We start from the raw sequence: 20,288 nt of genomic DNA, 5'->3' as shown, positions 1-20,288 counted from the left end.
GAAAGGATGGGGAGAGAGAAGGATGAGGAAGGGGAGGCCGACGATAGGGGAGTTACGTCGGGGGGAAGGATGGGATGGGGGAAGGATAGGGAGGGGTGGCTCCTCAACAGGAACGAGCTCACTAGGGCATATCGTGGTCACTAGTATAGATTGGGCTCGTCATATGCAGGACCGACTTCTTCGGAGACGACGATAGCAGATTCATAGGCATTTCCTCCATTTTCAACGTTGGATACAGCCAGCTCTTTAACAAGGTCGTCATTTTCTTTCATGAAGATGTCCAGCGCTCTGACAAGATCGTCATTTTCCTCCTTGGAGACGTGCAGCGCTTTTACAAAGTTGTCATTTTCCTCCATGAAGATGTCCAGCTCTTTGACAAGGTCGTTGATTTCATCCATGGATACGTGCAGCGCTTCTACAAGGTCGTCATCATTCTCCTTGGAGTTGTCCAGCGCTTCTACAAAGTCGTCATCATTATCCTTTGAGATGTCCAGCGCTTTTACAAAGTCGTCATTTTCCTCCATGAAGATGTCCAGCGCTTTTATAAGGTCGTTATTTTCTTCCTTGGAGATGTGCAGTGCTTTTACAAAGTCGTCATTTTCTTCCTTGGAAATGTGCAGCGTTTTGACAAGGTCGTTGATTTCATTCATGGAGATTGTCAGTACTTTTACAGAGTCGTCATTTTCTTCCGTGAAGATGTCCAGTGCTTTTAAAAGGTCGTCATCATCATCCATGGAGATGGTCTGCGCTTTTACAAGGTCGTCATCATTCTCCTTGGAGATGTCCAGCACTTTTACAAGGTCGTCATCATTCTCCTTGGAGATGGTCTGCGCTTTCACAAGGTTTTGCAGTCTGTCAATTTCTTCCCTAGCGCTAGACAGGTCATTGGCGAGATCGTTGTTTTCGTGTCTCGATAAGGACACTTCATTGGCCAGACCGGTGTTTTCTTTGCGGAAAAGGGACAGGTATTTTCGGAGCCTGTGAATTATTTTCCCAGCATTTGACAGGTCATTGGCCAGACCGGTGTTTTCTTTCCGGGATAGGGACTGGCCTTTTCGCAGCCTGTCAACTTCTTTCCAAGCGTTAGACAGGTCAATGGCCAGACCGGTGTTTTCTTTCCGGGATAGGGACTGGCCTTTTCGCAGCCTGTCAACTTCTTTCCAAGCGTTAGACAGGTCATTCGCCAGATCGGTGTTTTCTTTCCGGGATAGGGACAGGCCTTTTCGCAGCCTGTCAACTTCTTTCCAAGCGTTAGACAGGTCATTGGCCAGACCGGTGTTTTCTTTCCGGGATAGGGACTGGCCTTTTCGCAGCCTGTCAATTTCTTCCCTAGCGTTAGACAGGTCAATGGCCAGACCGGTGTTTTCTTTCCGGGATAGGGACTGGCCTTTTTGCAGCCTGTCAATTTCTTCCCTAGCGTTAGACAGGTCATTGGCCAGACCGGTGTTTTCTCTCCGGGATAGGGACTGGCCTTTTTGCAGCCTGTCAATTTCTTCCCTAGCGTTAGACAGGTCACTGACCAGACCGTCGTTTTCTCCGGATAGGGACACGACTTTTCTCAGTCTGTCAATTTCTTCCCTAGCGTTAGACAGGTCACTGACCAGACCGTCGTTTTCTTCCCGGAATGAAGACACGACTTTTCTCAGTCTGTGAATTATCTCCCCAGCGTCAGACAGGTCACTGACCAGACCGTCGTTTTCTTCCAGGGATGAGGACATGACTTTTCGCAGTCTGTGAATTATCTCCCCGGCGTCAGACAGGTCACTGAGAAGGACGTTATTTTCGCGTCGAGATACGTGCAGGTCATTGAAGAGGCCGCTGTTTTCTTCCTCCAGCTCTGACCTTTGCTGTTCTGCCTCTCTCCGAGCCGTTTCTTGAGCCAGCACTGCCCTGTGCAGGATGCTGGCTTCATCTGACGCCTGAAGCAGGAGGACGGACAGGAGGCCGTTTTGGCTGGTGAGGTCCTGCATGGCCTGCTGTGTCTGCTTCTGCTCGGCCAGCAGATCGGCAATCATCCACGCCTTGTGGGCCGCGAGGGGTCCCGCGGGGGGTCCTCTTTCCCCAGGTGTGGCGGCGGGCAGCCCTTCGGCGGGCGCGGCGGCGGGCAGCCCTTCGGCGGGCGCGGCGGCGGGCAGCCCTTCGGCGGGTGCGGCTGTGGGCCCAGAACCGTTGTACTCCAGGACCACATTGATGGCCACGGCCCACCACACCAGCGCGAGAACAACGTCAAGGCGCATCGTCGGGATGATGATTGAAGGACGTCTGAATGAAAAAAAAAAAGTGCGGAAGTGAGAGACAACGAGGGAAAGCGAAAGTGAGCTGAGAGCCGGACAGCAACGACAGCAGGAAAAGAGGGCAGCAGAAGTGTGTCCTCCTCTCCCTCCTCCTTGCAGTGTTACCCAACTCATTAAGGACGGCGAATGCATGACGAAAGAAAGAGAGAGAGAGAGAGAGAGAGAGAGAGAGAGAGAGAGAGAGAGAACAATCAGTAATTTAAATGGTGGAAAGGAATGCTCAGTCAGATGTAAAAATCTCTCTCTCTCTCTCTCTCTCTCTCTCTCTCTCCGCACAATCGGCAAACTGCAGGTAAACAATTTGAAGAGGGAATGCAACCACTTTTAAATTCCTCCTTTGTTTTCTTCTTTTCCTCCTTCCTTCCTTCCTTCCTTCCTTCCTCATTAAGTTTTCTATTCATTTATCCTATTTTCTCTCCATTCTTCTTTACCTCCCTTTCTTCGTCTTTTCTATTTTCATTTCTCTCTTCTTTCCTTCCCTCTTTCATTCATTGGTAATAGAAGGGAATGGGAGTGAAGGGAAGGGAAGGGAATGGGAGTGAAGGGAAGGGAGGGAAGGGAAGGGAAGGGAATGGGAGTGAAGGGAAGGGAAGGAAAGGGAAGGGAATGGGAGTGAAGGGAAGGGAAGGGAAGGAAGGAAGGAAGGAAAGGAAGGAATGGGAGTGAAGGAATGGGAGTGAAGGAAGGAAGGGAATGGGAGTGAAGGAAGGGAAGGAAGGAATGGGAGTGAAGGGAAGGAAGGAAGGGAAGGGAAGGGAAGGAAGGAAGGGAAGGGAATGGGAGTGAAGGGAAGGGAAGGGAATGGGATTGAAGGGAAGGGAAGGAAAGGGAAGGGAATGGGAGTGAAGGGAAGGGAAGGGAATGGGAGTGAAGGGAATGGGAGTGAAGGGAAGGGAAGGGAATGGGAGTGAAGGGAAGGGAAGGGAAGGGAAGGGAAGGGAATGGGAGTGAAGGGAAGGGAAGGGAATGGGAGTGAAGGGAAGGGAAGGGAAGGGAAGGGAAGGGAATGGGAGTGAAGGGAATGGGAGTGAAGGGAAGGGAAGGGAATGGGAGTGAAGGGAAGGGAAGGGAAGGGAAGGGAAGGGAATGGGAGTGAAGGGAAGGGAAGGGAAGGGAATGGGAGATAAGTGAAGACCCTCAAGCATATGTGTTAATTGTTCCGACATTCGCGCCATCAGGTCCAACATCAGCCCAAGTGAGCCAGCCAGAGTTTACCCAGCCTACGGACCTGCTCTAAAAGTAATAACAAAACAGCTTGCAACACCACCACCATCACCACGTATCCTCAGTTATCCTGCTGTTAACTTACCTGTCCATTCCCGTGATAGTCTTAACGTTGGGTAGATTTTTTTTTTTTTTTTTTTTTTTTTACAACAAAGGAGGCAGCTCAAGGGCACACAAAAAAAGAAAACAATAATAAAAAAAAGCCCGCTACTCGCTGCTCCTAAAAAAGAAACAAAAGAGGTGGCCGAAAGCAAGATCAAATACGGGAGGAGAGATGTCCTGATACCCTCCTCTTGAAAGAGTTCAAGTCGTAGGCAGGAGGAAATACAGATGAAGGAAGATTGTTCCAGAGTTTACCAGCGTGAGGGATGAAAGAGTGAAGATGCTGGTTAACTCTTGCATAAGGGGTTTGGACAGTATAGGGATGAGCATGAGTAGAAAGTCGAGTGCAGCGGGGTCGCGGGAGGGGGGGAGGCATGCAGTTAGCAAGTTCAGAAGAGCAGTCAGCGTGGAAATATCGATAGAAGATAGAGAGAGGCAACATTGCGGCGGAATTTAATAGGTAGAAGACTATCAGTATGAGGAGGAGAGCTGATGAGACGAAGAGCCTTAGCCTCCACTCTGTCCAGAAGAGCTGTGTGAGTGGAGCCCCCCTACACATGAGATGCATACTCCATACGAGGGCGGACAAGGCCCCTGTATATGGACAGCAACTGTGCAGGGGAGAAGAACTGGCGGAGACGGTACAGAACGCCCAGCCTCGAGGAAGCTGATTTAGTAAGAGATGAGATATGAAGTTTCCAGTTGAGATTTTGAGTTAAGGATAGACCGAGGATGTTTAGTGTTGAGGAAGGTGATAGCTGGGTGTTGTCAAAGAATAGGGGATAGTTGTTTGGAAGATTGTGTCGAGTGGATAGGTGGAGAAACTGTGTTTTTGAGGCGTTGAAGGACACCAGGTTCTTCTTGCCCCAATCGGAAATAATAGTAAGGTCTGAGGCTAAGCGTTCTGCAGCCTCCAGCCTTGAGTCGTTAAATTCCTGAAGGGTGGGTCTTCTATTAAAAGAAGTTGAGTAATGCAGAGTGAGAGGGTTGTCGTAAGTACACTCATCCACAAGGTAAATTAAGGTAAAGGGAGGGATGTATTAATGAACACTGATAAGACGCATGACCTCGCGCGGCCGCTTTTCAAAACAACACTGGCAGTCAACGGTTCCCTGTTGGTTATCGCAACACTTTCCTTCCTTTTCTTCTATAGTAGCCCACAGTTTTTGTACAGGGCAGCGCTACGTTATTAGTCCCTTTCCTTCACTAGAGATTTGATTTTTCTTTACTTGATATTTTCTTGTTTAATTTACTAAACCTGTTTCTCTTGCCGTTTGTTGTGGGGATGGCATGTATGTTGTACGTGAGCGGCGAGTCTGACTTGAGTAAACAAATGCCGATGCGCATGAATGGTGTCACGGCGCGGCTTATGTTCAGAGGCGATTTTGACCCTATGCATATTACTACCTCGGGACGTACCACACACCATCACAAGCAGAAAAGCATGCAGATTTAGGATCTGTGCTTAAAAAAGTGATGCGACGAAAACCAGCTGAGTACTAAGGAGTTGGAGGGAAATAAGTGCAAGAAAATATGTATTCCCTACTTTATTTAACTCTGATTTTCGTATGTGTAATTTTACATTATGGTTACAATTTTATGCTCGTGTGATGCAGAATTTTCTCAGGAAGATGATGGTGGTCTCAGTTTTTCGTACAAATGAATGTTGGGGTCAGGAAACACGGTGAGAGTGAGGTGTGTGAAGTCGTCGGTTTGGGCAGACGACGAGGATGGGGCGTGGCCAAGCGTGAAGGCTAAGCAGTTGCCAACGAGTGATTTCCTCCCGCCTGTATGACGATACCTTCTCTATACTTGCCTTGCCTAAAGCCTCTGCGAGCTATTTTGCGGCTGCGTCGGCGTTACCGTCGCTGCGGCCGCCGCCAGAGGAGGCGACGCTTTCGTGAATTATTATCCCCTATTTTCAACAATAAATAGTCCCTGAATTGGATTTCTCCTTTCCGGAAGTCACTTGTTGCAGCGTAACAGGAGAGCCACCTCCCAGTCAGTCGCAAGAAGGTACCCCTGGCTAAGTGGATTATGGGAGGCTCATTCATCAGGCAAGTCGTGTCACTACATTGTGACTGCACTGCAATCAGGGACCAAAAAGAAATCCATGATGTAAGTATTAACTTTGCCTGAGGTGGCTAAGGTTTCGTAAATATTCCCCCAATCTTATGCATATCATGACATGTCAGGAAAAAAAAAAACTTATGGCCTAAATAGTACTCCTGGCTTTACAGATCGGCATGGCTGTGAAAGAACGAAACACAGTAGGAGCCTGCTGTGCCGCGGTATTCGTGTCTTTGAATAGCGCGGCGAACGTTGGGCCAAAGATGGCGTCCAATTCTGAGGTTGTCGGTACTCTGAGCAGGGAGAGTCTGTGGCCCAGGGAGCCTCACATTGTAAACACTGGCAGGGCGGGCGTGTTGGACTGTTGGGGCCCAGGAAGTGTGTGTGTGTTCTGTGCGGGCTGTGACCTATGCAGCCACGCTCACGGCTGCCAGACTGTGACCACTGCATCACTTTTGAGCCAGCAACGCGGACCCAAGGACAGAAGTAGACGTTGAAGGATGAAGAAATTCGAGCCGACACACTGGTACTTGGAGATTGCAGTGTAAGGACAAAGCAGGGGTGTCAACTGTCTTTTTAGGTGGGGGATGCTCGGAAAACTGTGCTTCTTTTATCATGTGTTTAGGGGCAGGCGTGTTGTCGTTGGCATGGCAGGACGGGATTTGGCTTGAACCACACTCCAGTTGTTGAGACTTCTATGTTCTGGTTGATGTACGGTAACCATGATTATCACATTTGATAATATACAGGGGATGCAATACATATGCACACTGGGGGAATACACAGCAGGAAAAACACTTATTTGACTGGTTTTGTTCTAGTTTGGGGGAAAATTTATGAAACCTTAGCCACCTCTGGCAAAGTTAATACTTACATCATGGATTTCTTTTTGGTCCCTGAATGCAGTGCAGTGATAAGTGACTTCCAGAAAGGAGAAAGAATCCAATTCATGGACTATTTATTGTTGAAAATAGGGGATAATAATTCGGGAAAGCATCGCCTCCCTCTGCGAACTATTTTGCGGCTGCGTCGGCGGTACCGTCACCATGGCCGCCGCCAGAGGAGGCGACGCTTTCGTGAAATATTATTCCCTATTTTCAACAATAAATAGTCCCTGAATTGGATTTTTTCTCTTTTCCAGAAGTCACTTGTGACTGCACTGCATCCAGGGACTAAAAAGAAATCCATGATGTAAGTATTAACTCTGCCAGAGGTGGCTAAGATTTCGTAAATATTCCCCAAAGTTCAGTTGTAGTAGTACTCTACTCTCTACTCATGACCACCAGACATCTGCCTGCCCATCAACTGTACATATTCTGAAGCACAAATGTATACACTGTATTAAAGTCTGCTCATTTTTGTGCTACAAATTAGGTAGAAAAAAAGTATTTCTTTTGGTTAATAAATAAGTTGTAAAATATAACAGACCCTGTTTTTCATTAATATTGATTTATTCTTAGATCAAGGAGATGGAGAGGAAAGTAACACCCATTGGGGCTTTGTGGTGCAGTGGTTAGCACACTCGGCTCACAACCGAGAGAGCCCGGGTTCGATTCTTGGGTGGAGTGGAAAAATTTGGGCGGCTTTTCCGATACCCTACGCCCCTGTCCACCCAGCAGTGAATGGGTACCAGGTATTAATCGGGGGTTGTGTCCCGTCTCCTGGGATCTATTCCCTTCTATAATTCCTTCCCCTTCTGTCTCTCCGGCATATGACCACAGATGTTGCGCCGACTATACCAAACTTTCCAAACTTTTCCCTGTTTTAAGATCTACATAAATCACTGTATTTCCAGCCATAAGAACTTTCCCAACATTGTTATTCTAGAAATGCAAATATGTATGTGTTTTTACTCATACTGTCCACAGAGAGCATGAGGACGTAAAGGACATGTCAGCAGAAATGTTACAAGTCTTCATGCGAGATGCTGTGTTGAAGATGTTTGGTGAGGTAAATATCCTCTCTCTCTCTCTCTCTCTCTCTCTCTCTCTCTCTCTCTCTCTCTCTTTGGCAGGAGAAAAATACAATAAAATTAAGATTAAGATTAAAAAATTAAGATTAAAAATACAATAAGATTATCTCTCTCTCTCTCTCTCTCTCTCTCTCTCTCTCTCTCTCTCTCTCTCTCTCTCTCTCTCTCTCTCTCTCTCTCTTGCATTTTCCATCTTTTTCACACACACACACACACACACTTTTTATTTCAGTTGTATTTCTTTTCTTGCCTTCCTTCTCTCAGTTTCCTCCCATCTTTTTCTTCCCTCCTCCTCCCCCTCCCATCCTCCTGCCTAACCCAGTAGCAGCAGGGATCATGTTTCTTAATGGTCCCTCCAAGCGAGAAAAATGAGAAAAAATCATCCCTCACACAAACCATTTCATAATATATATCAAAGCATTTGTGATCAGATTATGTATCATCTATTTTCGGGGGTTTATATCATGGCACAAATTTGGCCCATCGCTGCTACACGGTAAAGCCACAAATTTGGCCCGTCGCTGCTACATGGGAAAGCCACAAATTTGGCCCGTTGCTACTACACGGGAAAGCCACAAATTTGGCCCGTCGCTGCTACACGGTAAAGCCACAAATTTGGCCCGTCACTGCTACAAGGTAAAGCCACAAATTTGGCCCGTCTCTGCTACACTGTAAAGCCACAAATTTGGCACGTCGCTGCTACACGGTAAAGCCACAAATTTGGCCCGTCACTGCTACGGTAAAGCCACAAATTTGGCCCGTCTGCTACACGGTAAAGCCACAAATTTGGCCCGTCGCTGCTACACTAAAGCCACAAATTTGGCCGTCATGCTACACGGTAAAGCCACAAATTTGGCCCGTCGCTACACGGTAAAGCCACAAATTTGGCCCGTCGCTGCTACACAGTAAAGCCACAAATTTGGCCCGTCGCTGCTACACGGTAAAGCCACAAATTTGGCCTGTCACTGCTACACGGTAAAGCCACAAATTTGGCCTGTCGCTGCAACACGGTAAAGCCACAAATTTGGCCCGTCACTGCTACACGGTAAAGCCACAAATTTGGCCCATCGCTGCTACACGGTAAAGCCACAAATTTGGCCTGTCGCTGCAACACGGTAAAGCCACAAATTTGGCCTGTCGCTGCTACACGGTAAAGCCACAAATTTGGCCTGTCGCTGCTACACGGTAAAGCCACAAATTTGGCCTGTCGCTGCTACCAGGTTAATGAGGATTTGCTCTTCCGCCCACTTTTCCCCCACTGCTCTGCCTCCACCTCATTTGACACTAGTAATCTCCAATTTGTTTGTTTCAATAGGCGTACCTAACAATCACCAAATGGGGGGGTACATATCAAACTTGGCGGAGGGACTTTTTTGGCAGCTATAGTCGGTAATGGGCTAAAGAGTAGCCTATCCAGATATTTTGTTTTTATTTATTAATGATCCACGAGACAGCCTCGAGTTAAATCAAAGTATGTGCTTATCTTTGTATTCATTCATACACACACTGGTAATATTTCTGTGGTGTCTGACTCACTTGTTTGAGTGAAATTCTATTTTGAAAAACAGTCATAAATTCGTGTCACTAGTAAAAATGAAACTAGTAATGAAAGTTTTGCCACCATGAAATATACACAAATAGATAAATATGAAAGCTCACGAAGTCAGAATAAGTGACATCACCTGCTTTGTACAGTAAAAATATGCTATTTATGGTATCTGACACCCACAAAATGGCGTATAGGCTGGCTCGGGCCACAGAGCTACCACCTCAACTTTGCCAGATTGTCATACTCAGCCAATTATATTTCCCGACTTCCTACCCCAAAACTGTCTCCTGGGCTCCAATAACGAAACTAATTTATAGTTATCGTTGAAAGAGTTAGATCCTGATGTTTCTTGGCAATAGTTAGGCGTCAGAAACCAGTAAATACTATGCTCTGAGTACGACAATCTGGCAACGGTGGCTATACGTATTTCCATATTATTGTTCTGTTGTTTATTCAATGTTCTGTTCAAGAAAAAGAATACCCATAATTTTAGTTAGTTTTTGGTTATAAGGATTCTTTACAAAATACAATCATAACGTTACCTTCTACTAGTTAGGAATCGTACTGAATCCTGGATTGGCTACGGTGATGTTAGGAGTGCCTATTGGTGGTGACGGAGCAGCGGAACACACCTGGCGCTACAGAGAAAGAAGTTAGAGAGAAAGAAAGAATTAGAATGAAAAATATATAGACAGAGACAGGAAGAGAAAATGAAAGAGAGGGAAAGATAGAAAGAAAGAAAAAATAAAGAAATGAGAATTACAATGAAAAAATATATAGAAAGAAAGACAGGAAGAGAAAAAAATAGAAAGATAGAAATAAATAATGAGAAATTTTTTTTTTAATTAGAAAAAGAAAGAAAGAGAAATAGAGAAAGAGAGAAAGAAAAATATATATAGAAAGAAAGAAAGAATTAGAAAGAAAAATACTATATAGAAAGACAGAGACAGGAAGAGAAAATTAAAGATAGAGAGAAAAAAAGAAAAGAGAGGAAGATAAAAGGAAGAGAAAGAGAGGAAGAAAGAAATAATGGGAAAGAAAGAAAAAAGCCTCGATCACCTTCTTAATTCACAAAAATTGGGCGGCTTTTCCGATACCCTACGCCCCTGTCCACCCAGCAGTGAATGGGTACCAGGTATTGATCGGGGGTTGTGTCCCGTCGCCTGGGGTCTGTTCCCTTCTCCTATAATTCCTTCCCCTTCTGTCTCTCTCCGGCATATGACCACAGATGTTGCGCCGACTAAACCAAACTTTCCAACTGTTCCCTTCTCCTATAATTCCTTCCCCTCCTGTCTCTCTCCGGCATATGACCACAGATGTTGCGCCGACTAAACGAAACTTTCCAACTGTTCCCTTCTCCTATAATTCCTTCCCCTCCTGTCTCTCTCCGGCATATGACCACAGATGTTGCGCCGACTAAACGAAACTTTACAATTCCTATCTGACTTGGCATAATAAAACTGATGAGGTGGGAGTATAAGGTGCTCTTGGATGGGTAATAACATTTGGTTTCCATAGTGGGGCTACACACAAGGCATTTTGCTTGAAAATATGAACAACAAAATGAATCATCACTCGGTATTTTGAATAAGTTGATGTGTAAGAAAGAAGATCATTTATATATATATTTTCTCTCTCTCTCTCTCTCTCTCTCTCTCTCATCCACAGAGTGCCGCCAGCTTGCCCATTGATGTCCTAGCCTTCCACCCACATCTCCACCAAGCAGTGATACGCGTGCCCAGCGAGAATTACAGTCGAGTGCGAGGGGCCCTGACTGTGAGTGGCAAAGACGGTGCTATGGGCTTCTCTGTTTGCCGAGCGTCACCTTGCCTCATAGCACTGGCCGGACCACAACGAACTATTGCTTGAGGTAAGATCACATTCCGTTACATAGAAATATTGGTTTAATAACATTGGTTCAATACAGATATGTTGATTATACTATTACCATATTTCCCACCATATAAGATGCGCTTTTTTTTTAACCGGTAGCAGCGGGGATCATGTTTCTTAATGGTCCCTCTAAGTGAGAAAAAATCACCCCTCACACAAACCATTTCATAATATATATCAAAGCATTTGTGATCAGATTATGTATCATCTATTTTTTGGGTTTATATCATGGCACAAATTTGGCCCGTCGCTGCTACACGGTAAGGCCACAAATTTGGCCCGTCGCTGCTACACGGTAAGGCCACAAATTTGGCCCGTCGCTGCTACACGGTAAGGCCACAAATTTGGCCCGTCGCTGCTACACGGTAAGGCCACAAATTTGGCCCGTCGCTGCTACACGGTAAGGCCACAAATTTGGCCCGTCGCTGCTACACGTTAATGCCACAAATTTGGCCCGTCGCTGCTACACGGTAAGGCCACAAATTTGGCCTGTCGCTGCTACACGGTAAGGCCACAAATTTGGCCCGTCGCTGGTACCGGGTTAAAAAAAGAAGATTAAAAAATCACCCTGCGTTTTATACCCTGATGGTTAGGTTTTGGTAGGCCGAGGGGTTATTGTTACTGGTACGAGACCAATACCCAGAACACCCCCGTTTGACACAATAGTTCCCAGATGTCCCCAGAATGAAATATGATTTTAAATTATTAGATAATGATTACAAATGCAACTACAGTACCCTCCCAAGTTTCACGCTTGCTTCGTTCTGCAGGTATAGCGCTAAACTCGAGGATCAGAAACTGGGGGTATTGGAAACACTGAAAAAGCGCTTATTTGTTCCGGCCCATTAGAGAAGCTGACTTTTTTTTTTTTTTTACTTTACTCCCTTGTTTTCTCTAAATACAGTGCCCTCCCGAGTTTCACGCTTGCTTCGTTCCGCAGGCATAGCGCTAAACTCGCGGATTGCGAAACTCGGGGTATTGAAAACACTGAAAAAGCGCTTATTTGTTCCGGCCCATGGAGAAGCTGACCTTTTTTCCCACTTTACTCCTTTGTTATCTCAAAATATGTACTGTGGAAAATGGCCAACCAAGAAACTCGTAAAGTAGACTGGCAGAGCTGCTTTGTTTACTATTTAATCGATACAGGGCGACTGCTTTGTTTACGTTGTGAATACCGACAACTGACCTTGGCCGTGTGTGATGCACACCCAGTAAAGTTGGAGTTGCCGGTCGCCCCTATCGCCAATGCGATTGTAGGAAAAGGCCCAGTGTGACACCAGCAGCTTAAAGACGCGGTCACACAAACCAGGAATTTTCCATCGAAGTTATCTCCCGACAGTTTTCTGCCTTGAATTAATCCTCAAGTTTGGTCACATAGAAGACTGTTGCATTCTGGGATATATCAGTTGAAAAGCAAAACAAACAATGGATCCAGACATAGCAGAGTTTGCTTTGTGGTGTTTGCTGAAGAAAAAGAAAAAAATGAAGAGAAAGCATTTGTTGGTTCGTGAGTGGTTAGCTCGGAGACAAAGGGAGAGTGTGTTACAGCTTGCTACCATTAGCCCTTTTGTTGCTAAACGCTCGCAGCAAGCACTAGCGTAACTTGCCGGTGGTGCTAAACACTCGCTGTGAGCTCCAATCGCACTCAAATTTCCCGCGTATGAGTGTTCCAACACTATTTCTCACACCACAGCATTGTCAATTCAGTGGGTTTTCCACGAATTTTGGTGGAAAACCATATTAGCCTAACGCGGAAAATCTACGGACGAGCAACTGGTGGATGTTGTTGTCCAACATAGCGACATTTTTGCATAGCTTCACCTATCACATGACTGATATTTTGACAAAATAGTTGTAAATTTTACAATTGGCAATTGGCCAGCACCCCATCATCAAGAGATGTACTCAGTAGTTGCCTTATGGCTGACCGTCTCGCACGTATAAATGTACATCTTCACAGGCAACACCTCCTGAACGTGCCTGTACATTCGCAGGAGAGGCTTACATTACCAAATCTTATAGATCTGGCTTCCTCTTTCCAATGGTGTTTTTGTTTTGTAGCTGTGATGAATAGTTTTTGAGATACAGAGGTTAAAAGAGCGAGCACTAGCGTCACTTGCTGGTGGTGCTAAAAGCTCGCTGCGAGTGCCAGTCACACTGACAACAAAAAACACCCCCTGAACGTGCCTGTACGTTTGCAGGAGAGGCTTACATAACCAAATCTTATAGGTCTTGGCCTCCTCTTTCCAATGGTGTTTTTGTTTTGTAGCTGTGATGAATAGTTTTTGAGATACAGCAGTTAACCCTTAGAGTACGGGTGGCGATATATTTCTGGGTATGTATATGGGAAAATTTAGATATTTAGAGAGGAAATGGGATGGTGTTAATTTAATATAATTGTATATATATATAGTATATGGTGGTGTAATACTTTCTCTCTCTCTCTCTCCCCTAGTTGCCCCTCCTCTCTGTCAGTGTCACACCACCAGCAGTCATCATGTCAGTGTCACTTTGATTTCACCATTCTTTGAGTCAAGAAGGTTAAAAGAGATCCCCTTCCACCGCTGGGGTGCCCAAGCTAACCTGAGGGAATAGTCTCGTTGTGAGTGCTTATCAAGGAAAGGGTTAAATGCTACAAGAACATACATAACAGTGAGGACCTAGACACAATGAGGCAGTGGCTACACTTGGACAAGACTCAAGTCCAAGACCTGCTCAACCTGATTACTCCACACTTATCTAGCTTCTTGGAACTCATTGTGGTACTGGAATAAACATGCAGATAGCTACTGACCAGGCAGCTGATACACTCTTCTTCTTCTTGTGACCACAACTTACCGACCTCACGAGAAAATAACAGACACGCTGGTGAATGAGTTTCTGACTAAAATTTCAGTGAGTTTCCTGTGAAATGCAGCCGACTTTGAATCTCTACAAAATTCTTGAGAAACTAGTGGTTGATTGACCGTGATCTCATGTGCTGGGGCGAGATTCACAGAGATGCGCGATAATGCTGCACGGTAAAAGCTACTAACTAATGATTTAACTATCAACGTTGACTTCAGATTCACAAAGCTTTCGTTTTGTCATAAGAGGCCACTGCTTGGATGAGTACCGTCAATATGTCATCGGACTCAGCGAATCACAAGCATGTTATCAGAACTCAGCCAATCGTAAGGCAGCCAGCTGCCTTGGATTCAAAACTATCCGTTCTCTCTTCACATTTTCTTTCTTTTTTCACAGCAATGGCAGCCTACAGACACCTTCTTCGTGAAGTGGCTCATTTGGGAGAATGGGAAGACCTGGCCATCAGGAGGCGAACCCGTAAGTTCAAGACCCGTAGGGATCCCTTGGAAATTTACTCTGAAGAGGAGTTCCTCCAACGCTATCGACTCTCCAAGCAAGCCACCGTGGATCTCTTGTCAAAAATCCAGCACCTATTGCCAAAGTCAGCCAGTAAAAGAGGTGAGCTGAAAATATCTCATAGGTCTGTTTGAAAAGATAAAAATATACTTAAAACCATTTTAACCCGGTAGCAGCAGGGATCAAGTTTCGTAATGGTCCCTCTAAGCGAGAAAAATGAGAAAAAATCATCACTCGCACAAACCATTTCAAAATATATATCAAACCATTTGTGATCAATTTATGTATCATCTATTTTGGGGGGTTTAAATCATGGCACAAATTTGGCCCGTCGCTGCTACACGGTAAAGCCACAAATTTGGCCCGTCGCTGCTACCGGGTTAATCAGACCTAGTGAACCTGTGGCTTGCAAGACTAATGTCCCTTTGCTCAAGCCTAACCATACACAGAGGCTGTCGTGCTAGCTTCTCATTCATACCAGGTCCCACAGTCACAGGTCCATCGCAAATGCACTCTAAATATTCTCTGCAAAGTGAGCATATATCTACATATATATCCATGATTTTTTTTTCTATCATGGAAATCATCATACCGTAAGTATGACTTTATTTTCATTTCCTACTACGTAATAAGGAGTTTGGGTCAGTTGTGCAAGAACCAAAACATAAGATCATTAGATACACCGGGAAAATCACACTGACATGATCCTCTTGATGTTAATAAAGCTTGCAGTGGCAGACGAAAGATGTGTATTAATACATATATATTTCATCCACCAGTGTGTGTTTCATTCACAAATAAAATCAATATAATGATACACAGGAAAATTATAGTGGAGATTTGAAACAGGCAATGCAATGCCACATATTTCTTGACACAACTTTGACATGAGTTTCTGTTATGAATGGATTGAGATGTAGAATAAAACAGTCATCCACTGGATGAATCTAAATAGAACAACTCTTTCGTACAGAGGCTGTGTGTTTGAGCAAGAGATGCAAAACTGCCATGGATTTGGGCTGTGTAAATGATGATTTGCCATTTAGCTACAGTAACATGTATCCTAATGGTTGCATCAAAACAAATTGTCATGTATCAATACTGTAATCTCTATTTCTTCTTTCACACAGGGCTTGCAATCCCACCACATCTTCAGCTGTTGGTAACCCTGCGCTACTATGTCACTGGGAGTTTGCAGCTTGACATGGGGGACTGCTGTGATATGTCACAGCCCAGTGTTTCTACCTGTGTTAAGACTGTGACCAGTGCAATCTGCCAGCTAGCAGTGGACTACATAAAGTTCCCCAGTCCTGCTGAAGAACAGGATGCCATGCAACAGTTTGCTCAGATATCTGTCATGCCTGGAGTTATTGGATGTGTGGGTGGCATACACATCCCTATCATAAGTCCAGGCGGACAAGATGCAGAACTATACCGCTGCAGGGAAGGCTTCTTTTCATTGAATGTGATGGGTGTATGTAACTCATCCATGCTCTTCACGAATCTGGTTGTCAACTGGCCGGGTAGTGTTCATGATGCCCACATCTTCAGTGAATCTGCTTTGTGTGCTGCCCTGGAGAGAGGGCAGTATAGAGGATACTTGTTGGGGGATTCAGAATACCCATGTAAAAACTACCTTCTCACTCCCATTCAAGTTCCTAAAACTGTCAAGGAAGAACATTACAATGAGTCTCACATCAAAACGAGAAATTTAATTGAGAAAACATTTGGAATTTGGAAGAAAAGGTTTGGTCTCCTTTCAACACCTATGAGAACAGCACTCTCAACTTCCAAGAAAATTGTGACAGCATGTGCCATCCTGCACAATATTGCCATCCTTAACAAGCTCCCCATTGACATGCCGGAGGAAGAACTTGAACAAAACAACATCAACATAATTGCTGGAGATGATGGAGGCCCTGGAGATGCATGCAGAGCTATAATTATAGAGAGATTTTTTTAAATCTTATTCCTATGTGTTGTTCAGGTAATGAAAGTTGATTTTAACCCGGTAGCAGCGACGGGCCAAATTTGTGGCTTTACCATGGAGCAGCGACGGGACAAATTTGTGGCTTTACCATGTAGCAGCGACAGGCCAAATTTGTGCTTTTACATGTAGCAGCGACGGGCCAAATTTGTGGCTTTACCATGGAGCAGCGACGGGACAAATTTGTGCCATGATTTAAACCCAAAAAAATAGATGATGCATAAACTGATCACAAATGCTTTGATATATATTATGAAATGGTTTTTGTGAGGGGTGATTTTTTCAAATTTTTCTCGCTTGGAGGGACCATTAAGAAACATGATCCCTGGGGGCTGCTACCGGGTTAAGTATTGCCTATACTATTAAAAGCCACAAAGACAAGATAGCCCAGATAATTGCCTTGAAGGAGGCTGGCCATGAAACCAAGGAAAAAAGTGAGGTGGTTGATGTTGCCAAGTCAACAATTTGGCGTTGGTGTGCTGTACATCGCAAGGAAAATAATGGCAAGCTACCAGAACCTAGTAAAAGCTCTGGTTGTCTCTGGAAGATGTCTGTTGGGGCTGTGAATATGACAGTGTTCTTTGGAGTCTCTTCCATATTCACAGCTCTAACAGACATCTTCCAGGGACAACCAGAGCTTTTACTAGGCTCGGGTAACTTGCCATTATTTTCCTTGCGATGTACAGCACGCCAATGCTGCACTGTTGACTTGGCAACACCAACCACCTCACTTAATTCCTTGGTTTCATGGCCAGCCTCCTTCAAGGTGATTATCTGGGCCATCTTGTCTTTGTGGCTGTTAATAGTACAGGTAACTCCCGCTTTACACGAGTTTGGTTTTCGTGTTTTTGAAATAATGTGGGGTCCAAAATCCAAATAAATGTTTAATTTACACGTTTTTTTCACTTATACGCGATATTTTATGGTGTGGCCACCAGATGTCTCACGCAACTGGACTCACACGGTGCCATGGCCACACAGCTGAGCTCAGTTCTTCCTGCACGCCACTTGAACAACAATACAGTACCCACGCTGCCACGCTACTCAACAACAACAACACCCTCGCTGCTGTGCTACCACGAGGGGAAGGGCAGCCAGAGGAGGAACCACAAGAGGAGTCAGAGTGATACAGTAGGCAATAAAGGTACAAACCTATCTCTTGTTTGATTTACATTGTTTTTGATTTACGCGACCTCTTCAAGGACACAATACTTGCGTAAATCGAGAGTTACCTGTACCCACATAAATACACTGCTCAACATTTGCCACAGTGCCTCGGTATTTTGACCAGGGTACTGAGGCTCTTTGATGAGTACCGTACACAGCGCTGCCAACTCTACCTTCAGTTATTAGATTAAGGACAGCCATTGCAGGTGGAGGTTAAGGAAGAAGTGACATGGGTCGGTATTATGAGACACTTTCACTCCTAACATCAGCTATTTCCAAAGGTCAAAGAGGGGGTCAGTCAGGTTCTAATGAGTGTTTCTTCAGGTTCATGGTACAGAGGAAGGGTCAAACTACTGCCAGGGTCATGAAACTACTCCTGGAAGTGCCCACAACTCCTACAAAAGCCTTGTCAAATACATTTCAGCCCGGAATCGTGCCAAATCTATTCTCCGACTTACCAAAACTTCTTTTATAAATAGAAAATGTCAAAACCTTGCTTCTTCTAATTCTTCCCGTGACTTCTGGCATCTAGCCAAAAATATCTCCTCCAATTTCACTTCTTCCTCTTTCCCTCCTCTCCTTAACCCTGATGGCAGCACTGCCGTCTCATCTGTCTCTAAGGCTGAATTCTTCGCTCAAACTTTCTGTAAGAACTCCACCTTGGACGATTCTGGGCATATTCCTCCTACTCATCCCCCCTCTGACTCCTTTATGCCTGTTATTAAGATTCTTCCTAATGATGTTTTCTATGCCCTCTCTGGCCTCAACTCTCAGAAGGCTTATGGACCTGATGGAGTGCCTCCTATTGTCCTTAAAAACTGTGCTTCTGTGCTGACACCCTGCCTGGTCAAACTCTTTCGTCTCTGCCTATCAACATCTATCTTTCCTTCCTGCTGGAAGTATGCCTTTGTACAGCCTGTGCCTAAGAAGGGTGACCGCTCCAATCCCTCAAACTACTGCCCAATAGCTTTACTTTCGTGTCTATCTAAAGCTTTTGAATCGATCCTTAACCAGAAGATTCAAAAGCACCTTTCCACTTCTAACCTTCTATCTGATCGCCAGTATGGGTTCCGCAAGGGGCGTTCTACTGGCGATCTTCTTGCTCTCTTAACTGACTCTTGGTCATCCTCTCTTAGGAGTTTCGGTGAAACTTTCTCAGTTGAACTCGACATATCGAAAGCCTTCGATAGAGTCTGGCACCAGTCTTTGGTTTCTAAACTGCCCTCTTTCGGATTCTATCCCTCTCTCTGTTCCTTTATCTCCAGTTTCCTTTCCGGCCGTTCTATCTCTGCGGTGGTAGACGGTCACTGCTCTTCCCCTAAACCTATCAACAGTGGCGTTCCACAGGGCTCTGTCCTATCACCCACTCTCTTCCTGTTATTCATCAATGATCTTCTTTCCATAACAAACTGTCCTGTCCACTCATACGCCGACGACTCCACTCTGCATTATTCAACTTCTTTCAATAGAAGACCTTCTCAACAGGAAGTACACGACTCCAGACTGGAGGCTGCAGAACGCTTAACCTCAGACCTTGCTATCATTTCCGATTGGGGCAGAAGGAACCTTGTGTCCTTCAATGCCTCAAAAACTCAATTTCTCCACCTATCAACTCGACACAATCTTCCAAACAACTATCCCCTATTCTTTGACAACACTCAGCTGTCACCTTCTTCAACACTAAACATCCTCGGCCTATCCTTAACTCAAAATCTCAACTGGAAACTTCATATCTCCTCTCTCGCTAAATCAGCTTCCTCGAGGTTGGGCGTTCTGTATCGTCTCCGCCAGTTCTTCTCCCCCGCGCAGTTGCTATCCATATACAGGGGCCTTGTCCGCCCTCATATGGATTATGCATCTCATGTGTGGGGGGGCTCCACCCACACAGCTCTTCTGGACAGAGTGGAGGCTAAAGCTCTTCGTCTCATCAGCTCTCCTCCTCATACTGATAGTCTTCTACCTCTTAAATTCCGCCGCAAAGTTGCCTCTATTTCTATCTTCTATTGATACTTCCACGCTGACTGCTCTTCTGAACTTGCTAACTGCATGCCTCCCCCCCTCCCGCGGCCCCGCTGCACACGACTTTCTACTCATGCTCATCCCTATACTGTCCAAACCCCTTATGCAAGAGTTAACCAGCTTCTTCACTTTCATCCCTCACGCTGGTAAACTCTGGAACAATCTTCCTTCATCTGTATTTCCTCCTGCCTACAACTTGAACTCTTTCAAGAGGAGGGTATCAGGACACCTCTCCTCCCGAATTTGACCTTGCTTTTGGCTACCTCTTCTGATTCTGTTATGGGAGCAGCGATTAGCGGGCTTTTTTATTATTTTTTTGTGCCCTTGAGCTGCCTCCTTTGTTGTAAAAAAAAAAATAAATAAATAAATAAAATTTGTGAAAAAATAAATAAATTTTTTTTTCGAAGCCAAAACACAAAATAAAAAATTTACAAAATGAGAAATGTAGATATATATACAAAGTTTCTATGGTATTTTTTTTTTAAAGCAATTAACTAAAAACTAAAGTTTGTGAAACAAAAAGAAGATTTTATGCTTTTTTGAGTCTCCCCTACACATTCACCCAAATTTCACGAAATTCACAGAATGTCATACATTTACACCAACAAATATCATACTAAAATTTCAAAGCCATAGGACATAGTGTGT

General features: G+C 44.9%; 1 protein-coding gene and 1 long non-coding RNA gene across 3 annotated transcripts in view; one reads left to right on the top strand and one right to left on the bottom strand.

The window, feature by feature from the left end:
- The first annotated feature begins 5,981 nt into the window (after positions 1-5,981).
- LOC126990113 (putative nuclease HARBI1) lies at positions 5,982-17,609 on the top strand. 2 transcript variants are annotated; one of them, XM_050848672.1, is made up of 5 exons: positions 5,982-6,234; positions 7,559-7,640; positions 10,880-11,081; positions 14,348-14,569; positions 15,598-17,609. In XM_050848672.1, exons 1-3 carry the CDS (start codon positions 6,191-6,193, stop codon positions 11,078-11,080), a joined length of 327 nt encoding a protein of 108 aa, XP_050704629.1. In that variant the 5' UTR covers positions 5,982-6,190; the 3' UTR covers position 11,081; positions 14,348-14,569; positions 15,598-17,609. The 2 variants fall into 2 exon arrangements, with proteins under 2 accessions (XP_050704629.1, XP_050704623.1); XM_050848666.1 differs by lacking the exons at positions 5,982-6,234; positions 7,559-7,640; positions 10,880-11,081 and having other exon boundaries at positions 14,349-14,569; positions 15,598-16,454; positions 17,393-17,609.
- The window catches only part of LOC126990141 (uncharacterized), a 27,977-nt gene continuing 22,890 nt past the window's right edge, over positions 15,202-20,288 (bottom strand). The window contains exon 2 of the long non-coding RNA XR_007744044.1: positions 15,202-17,515. This is a non-coding gene — a long non-coding RNA (uncharacterized LOC126990141). The remainder of the gene's footprint in view (positions 17,516-20,288) is intronic.

The sequence above is a fragment of the Eriocheir sinensis genome, chromosome 6, assembly GCF_024679095.1.
Source record: "Eriocheir sinensis breed Jianghai 21 chromosome 6, ASM2467909v1, whole genome shotgun sequence".
NCBI lineage: Eukaryota > Metazoa > Arthropoda > Malacostraca > Decapoda > Varunidae > Eriocheir > Eriocheir sinensis.
This window is presented reverse-complemented; position numbering and strand designations above follow the sequence as displayed.

Coding starts and splice junctions, on each gene's coding strand:
- LOC126990113 (XM_050848666.1), top strand. CDS start 14,350: ATGGCAGCCTACAGACACCTTCTTCGTGAAGTGGCTCATTTGGGAGAA. Junction 14,570..15,597: donor AAAGTCAGCCAGTAAAAGAG/GTGAGCTGAAAA, acceptor TCTTTCACACAG/GGCTTGCAATCCCACCACAT.